The sequence below is a fragment of the Mandrillus leucophaeus genome, unplaced genomic scaffold (assembly GCF_000951045.1).
Source record: "Mandrillus leucophaeus isolate KB7577 unplaced genomic scaffold, Mleu.le_1.0 Scaffold374, whole genome shotgun sequence".
NCBI lineage: Eukaryota > Metazoa > Chordata > Mammalia > Primates > Cercopithecidae > Mandrillus > Mandrillus leucophaeus.
In genome coordinates, this window is record NW_012103965.1 from 1,682,542 (window position 1) to 1,689,865 (window position 7,324).

At 41.4% G+C, this 7,324-nt stretch overlaps 1 protein-coding gene across 1 annotated transcript in view; it reads right to left on the reverse strand.

The window, feature by feature from the left end:
- The window catches only part of USP32 (ubiquitin specific peptidase 32), a 255,762-nt gene that overhangs the window by 17,234 nt on the left and 231,204 nt on the right, over positions 1-7,324 (reverse strand). Inside the window, exons 27-28 of the mRNA XM_011990240.1 lie at positions 6,289-6,473; positions 527-613 (exon numbers count right to left, since the gene is read on the reverse strand). Coding sequence (XP_011845630.1) covers positions 527-613; positions 6,289-6,473 — 272 coding nt within the window. The remainder of the gene's footprint in view (positions 1-526; positions 614-6,288; positions 6,474-7,324) is intronic.

Consider the following 7,324-nt stretch of genomic DNA (forward strand, 5'->3'; position numbering starts at 1 on the left):
AAAAAAAAAAAAAAAGGAGAGGAGAAGTTACAGAGTAATAAATGTTTATCACAAGTTATGAATTTGGTATGGACTATAGAGTTTATAAAATCAGCTAAGTCTCAAAAGCAAAACTTATCTATTGACCTCAAAAGGAAGTGAAAAACTTTTTTGAGATGGAGTTCCGCTCTTGTTGCCCAGGCTGGAGTGCAGTGGTGGGACCCTGGCTCACTTCAACCTCCGCCTCCTGGGTTCAAGTGACTCTCCTGCCTCAGCCTCCCAAGTAGCTGGGATTACGGGCATGCACCACCACGCCCCGCTAATTCTGTATTTTTAGTAGAGACGGGGTTTTACCATGTTAGGCTGGTCTCAAACTCCTGACTCAGGTGATCCACCCACCTTGGCTTCTCAAAGCCACGTGCCCAGCCACAATTCTTAAATTTTTCATTGTTCACTAATTACTTCTCAAAACTGGAAATCTTATGAAAATTTTATAATATCTAAAGCTGAAATTCTACTAAAATAATTCTTTTGCAGGTCACTTTACCTATACCATGGGCACCAAGCACAGGTGTTCCCATCTTTCTGCACAACTCGTAGAGTGAATGGATATTGATAGCCCATACTATCATCACTGAAACAGAAGAGAACAAAAAGAGTGTAAGAAGCATTTTGGGTTCGAGGTCCACCTCCACCTCCTTTTCATCTTCTCTTGAAGTAATCCTAGGAAGGGGCATTTGCCACAGCAGTATGCTCATGCTGACAGCTCAATGTTACTTACCCTAATCCATTAGCTGCAGCCCTGTACCAAATACACTCTGGCTTCCCATCCTGTATCCGGGCTTACAGAAGGGTAGACATACAACTGCCAGATGTCTCTAAGGGAGTCCATGTGGCCCACGAAAATTTTATAAGATAAGCTAATCATGAAATCAAATACCAATTATCCTTCAGCCTTAATTCTATCAGAGGATTTAATTCACATTAAACTAAAATAATTAGATCTTTCCATGACAAGACCACTGACACATTGCAGAAAGCTGTATATTTAGAAGTCTTCTTTAATCAGAATCGCTGATGTGGTACATGCTCAGTACCGCCTTAACTACTCAGAGTTATAAGCTTTTTGGAGTAACTTCTTTTAACTGTCAATGATTATGTCAAGATGGCCCCGTGAATTTTCCAACTTTTAAAAAAATTTACTCATCCTTGCCCTAACAAGGAGCAATGCAATAATTTATACATGTTATTGAAACATAAGTTGTACACCTTAGATGTATACACAATTCCTACTTGTCACTTATAGTTCAATAAAGCTGGAGGTAGGGGAGAAGGAAGCAACGCAAGGAATATAACATAAGAGAGGCATACTTTACAGCTCATCTGGCAACTGATAGTGGTTATTACATGGGCTACTGAAGGTAATGAAACCATGATAAAGAGTCACTGTAAGGGCAAAAGTGAGAATCACATCTGACACAGGAGTTCTCATCTTTCTGCATAACTCGTCCAGTGAATGACCATTGATAGCCTGTACTGTCTAGTACCATATCCAAATCAGGCCAGCAATAAGTGAGGAATCAAAAGAAAGGTAACGGGATAAAACAATCAAGTAGCACTCTCATAGAAAGCTGAGCAGCACTTCTCTTCTGAAAATTTCTTTTACTTTTTTGCTCTAACTGAATGAAGCCTGGCTTTCTTGAGAATCCTGCTTCCCCTGCAGACTTTTTCCATGTTTTTTGAGACAGAGTATCACTCTGTCACCCAGGCTGCAGTGCAATGGCGTGATTATGGCTCACGGTAGCCTCCACCTTTCTGGGCTCAGGTGATCCTCCCACCTCAGCCCCCCAAGTAGCTAGGATTACAGGCACGCACCACCATACCAGGCTAATTTTCACATTTTTTTGTAAAGACAGCATTTTGCCATGTTGTCCAGGCTGGTCTTGAACTCCTGGGCTCAAGTGATCCTCCGCCTCAGCTTCCTGAAGTGATGGGATTGCAGGTGTGAGTCACCACACCCTACCCCCTGCACTTTTTATTCTCATACAATCCAGAACCTGGAGGTAAAATAGATCTCTTCCTTACTCCTATGCCACTTGTACATGATTTCTTCTTCCTTCCTTTTCTAAAACATTCCAGCTTCTTTGTAGCTTGTGCTACTGAATTATGCCACCTGCTATTCCTCCTTGGAAGGTAGATCCTTTCTTTACTCACTAAAGACTGCAGCGCCCAGTTCACTGTACTTTTTCTCCACCACTTCTCCTGTTATTATTCTTGGTGACATCAACATCAATGCAATTAATACAACAGTAACTTCTCTCTTCCAACAATAACTTCCTCCACCCTATATGTAAACCCTCTCTAAATGTCATATTCTAGACTTTGTGAATACAAACTCTTCTACTTCCAATATATCAATTCCAAGTATCCTACTTTGCAACCACCACCTCCTATCTTTTTGGGTCACTTACTTATTCAAACATCCCTATTTTAATATTTTAATGATTCTTTTACCCAAGGGAAACCTCCAATCGCTGCCCTGAAATCCTTACTTTCCTCTTTATCCACTGTCCCTGAAAATAGTCACTCTTCTACATAGACCCTGAATTCCAGGATTTTGTTCATTTAATCTAAAATTTCAAATTCATTGACATAAACACTCAATAAGTCGAGAACTATACAATGAAAACTCATGTATTCATTACCCAACTATAATAATCATCAACTCCAGGTCACTCTTATTTCATCCATAACTTTACCAAGTACCACTAGAATCAGGTGAGAGCTACCATGCCTGGCTATCTTTTTTAATGTCCGAAGGACCATTCTCTCTTTAACCCATTCCAATCTCTACTCCTTTATCTATACTAAAATAGCTTTCACAAAGATCACCAAAGACCATTTTATCAAATCCAGCAGGCAATTCCCAGTCCTCTGTAGCATTTGAAACGACTATCACTCCTTTCTTGAAATATTTTCTTCACTTAACTCCTGGTTTTCTTCTTACATTACGGGCTGCTCCTTCTCAATCTCTCTCTCTCTCTTTTTTCTTTTTTTTTTTTGACAGAATCTTGCTCTGTCGGCCAGGCTGGAGTCAGGGGTGCGATCTCAGCTCACTGCGACCTCCACCTCTAGGGTTGAAGCGATTCTCATGCCTCAGCCACCCAAGTAGCTGGGATTACAGGCACGTACCACCATGCCCGGCTAATTTTTGCATTTGTAGTAGAGACGGGGTTTTGCCATGTTGGGCAGGTTGGTCTTGAACTCCTGGCCTCAAGTGATCCTCCGACTTTGGCCTCCCAAAGTGCTGGGATTATAGGTATGAGCCACTGCACCCAGCCTCAATCTCTTTTGACGCTTCTTTTTCCCTTTTTAATCTCTAAATGTCGGAATGCATTATGAACTCAGTTCAGAGTTCATGTAAAGATCATGGGAATCTTCTCTATTTAACTCTCACCCTCTAAATGTTAATCATCTGGTCTCAGGGCTTTAAATATCACCTATTTGTTGATGACATCTGTATTTATATCACCAGCAAAGGACATTCAAGTGAATTTCCCACTTGAATATATAATAGACTTCTTGCATCTAACTTGATTCTTGTCATTTCTTGCCCAAACATGCTCCTTCTCCAGTTTTCCTTTTTCCATCAAATTGTACCACAATTCACAAACAATTGCTCAGGGTAAAAAGCCAGCCTGGGCTGGGTGCAATGGCTCACGCCTGTAATCCCACCACTTTGGGAGGCTGAGGTGGGATCATGAGGTCAGGAGATCGAGACCATCCTGGCCAACACAATGAAAGCCTGTCTCTACTAAAAATACAAAAATTAGCCAGGCGTGGTGGCATGCACCTGTACTCCCAGGTACTCGGGAGGCTGAGGCAGAAGAATTGCTTGAACCTGGAAGGCAGAGGTGCAGTGAGCCAAGGTTGTGCCACTGCACTCCAGCCTGGCGACACAGCAAGACTCCAGCTCAAAACAAAAACAAAAACAAAAACAACAACAACAACAAAAAAGGCAGCCTGGATTCCTCTTTCCCTATGCTCCACATCCAATTGATTAGCAAGTCCTAGGGAAAGCCCTAGTCTAGAAGCCCTTTAATTCAATTACTTCCTTCAAATTTAATCTTGTCCAACTTTCATCTTTACTAAACACAACATTCATCAACTGAACTGCTTATCTACTATTTGCAGTTTCCCTTTAGGATTTACTTAAATCTTAAATACTTCAAATAATTATTTATTTAAATAACTTATTTTGGCCGGGTGCGATGGTTCATGCCTGTAATCCCAGCACTTTGGGAGGCTGAGGCGGGCAGATCGCTTGAGGTCAGGAGTTTGAGACCAGCCTGGCCAACATGGTGAAACTCTGTCTCTACTAAAAATACAAAAATTAGGCTGGGCGTGGTGGCTCATGCCTGTAATCCCAGCACTTTGGGAGGCCAAGGCGGGTGGATCATGAGGTCAGGAGATCGAGACCATCCTGGCTAACACAGTGAAACCCTGTCTCTACTAAAAATACGAAAAAAAAAAAAAAAAAGAAAAAAATTAGCCAGGCATGGTGGCAGGTGCCTGTAGTCCCAGCTATTTGGGAGGCTGAGGCAGAAGAATGAACCTAGGAGGTGGAGCTTGCAGTGAGCCGAGATCGCGCTGTGCCACTGCACTCCAGCCTGGGCAACAGAGCAAGACTCCATCTCAAAAAAAAAAAAAAAATTAGCTAGGTGTGGTGGCGGGCACCTGTAATCCCAGCTACTCAGGAGGATGAGGCAGGAGAATTGCTTGAACCCAGGAGGTGGAGGCTGCATTGAGCTGAGATTGCGCCACTACACTCCAGCCTGGGTAACAGAGCGAGACTCCGTCTCAAAGAAATACAAAATAAAAATAAATAAATAACTTATTTAAGTAAAGATTTATTTAAATCTTTAAATTTAAATCTGGCCAGGTGTAGTGGCTCACACCTGTAATACCAGCACTTTGGGAGGCCGAGGTAGGTGGATCACTTGAGGCCAGGAGTTTGAGATAAGCCTGGCCAACATGGTGAAACCCTGTCTCTACTAAAAATACAAAAATTAGCTGGGTGTGGTTGTGAGCACCTATAATCCTAGCTACTCAGGTGTCTGAGGCATGAGAATCACTTGAACCTGGAGGTGGAGTTTGCAGTGAGCCAAAATTGCACCACTGCACTCCAGCCTGGATGACAAATTAAGAATCTGCCTCAAAAAAAAAAAAAAAAAAAAAAAAAAGATTTATCCTAAGCCCTTCCCTAATCATCAGAAGACTCCATATCATAACAAATAAGTAAAGAACTTTTTTTTAGTTCCCATAAAACAGAAATCTTATTTGTACCATGATGGCAAGAAAATGATCTACAGGCCCACTGTGGTGGCTCACACCTATAATCTCAGCACTTTGGGAGGCTGAGGCGGGCAGATCACCTGAGGTTGGGAGTTTGAGACCAGCCTAACCAACATGGAGAAACCCCATCTCTATGAAAAATACAAAATTAGCCAGGCATGGTGGTGCATGCCTATAATCCCAGCTACTCGGGAGGCTGAGGCAGGAGAATCATTTGAACCCGGGAGGTGGAGGTTGCAGCGAGCCACGATGGTGCCATTGCACTCCAGCCTGGGCAACGAGAGCGAAACTCTGTCGTTAAAAAAAAAAAAAAAAAGAAAAAGAAAATGATCTATAATTTGATTGAGATAAAAATAAGACATCATCGCAATCCCAAAAATTATTCAAAGTAAATGCACTTACTAATCAAAGAGAACAGTGGTAGGAAAAAGGGAAAGAAAACAGAAAATGTTTATTATTTTTATCTAGATTTGTGAAATTACTTCATGTTAAAATGACATGGTATGGGAAAAAGAAAAAAGAATGACATGGTATGGAAATAATCCAACAGAATTATTTTTTGGATCATGAGACTTTTCAGAGTTTATGTATGCAATCAATCTCATTCTGAATTTCAGAGGACTGAGATTATACAAATTTCCTGGTGAATTCATACTCTCTACTTTTGCAACACAGAAGACAAGGATATTACTTGAAGCATTAGCAGGACGAATCGAGGCAAAAGATTAGAGAATGGAAGGATTATTAGACACTAGAATGTTTGGCAAAAGGAAGCTGTATAGTCTCTCCTACTCCAAATAACAAACCAAATGGTTGAATTGTATGCTCTCTGAGTGGTTCTTCCAAGAGTGATTAACTTGACATAGGCTGGGTCCTATCAGTCACACAGAATTCATATAAATTATTTTTCTAGAGTTTTGAAACCACAGGTTTAGATGGATCCCCTGAACTTACCAATCCTGGGCATGATTACTAGCTTCCTGAGGTGGGAGTGGGCTCGCTAACCGGGACACTTGAATCCAAACTGCATCATATAGGTCTTTCTTCCGGGTATGCACAGTACATGGAACAATCAGTGGCATTCCAAAGAGGCTGGGGCGATTCTTCTGAGATGACAGGAAATACAGTTCTGTCCTCATCTATATGTACAAACAAGAGAATAGAGAGTTGAGAAGACAGGCCTTTGATTCCTCCCTTTAGTTCTAACCCTGCCAATAACAGGTATTATCATCATTTCAAATTAGTCACTATCACATTCTTCTCTATATTTATAAAGCCATCTTTATTGACACAAAGAGAACGGTGACAGTGGAGTCATTAAAAGGGCTGAGGTATTGCCAGTTTTAAAGTTGTTGCCTGTTCTATGAAACTTGGGTTTCAGCAATTAATATATTCAAACCACAGTTTTCTTTGATAAACATTTCTCACATACAGTGAATCAAATGTAAAAACTAGTAATAGCTTCATAGCTAAAGGCTTTTAAACAATTAAGACTCTTTCTTTCTCCAGAAAATATGCCAGTAACCTGGGTGTGGTGGCTCATGCCTGTAATCCCAGCACTTTGGGGGGCTGAGGCAAGAGGATCCCTTGAGCCCAAGAGTTTGAGATCAGCCTGGGCAATGTAGGGAGACCATATCTCTATAAAGAAATAAGTACAATTAGTGGGGTATGGTGGCATGTGTCTGTAGCCCCAGCTATACAGGAGGCTGAGGTGGGAGGATTGCTTGAGTCTGGCAAGTTGAGGGTACAGTGAGCTGTGATCGTACCACTGCACTCTACCCTGGAAGGTAGAGCGAGACCCTGTCTCGAAAAAGACAAAGAAATGAAAAGATGCCAGTGGAAAGAAAAAAGACTCTCTCAACTATAGTTTTCTAGGGATAAGCTGTGGATAGTGGTTGTTGGAGTAGCAATTCCCAAAGTTTTGGAGATTTGTAAAACCTAGTAATTCTGTTTTGTAACAAGCTTATCCACCTTCCTAAAAGCAGTTAAG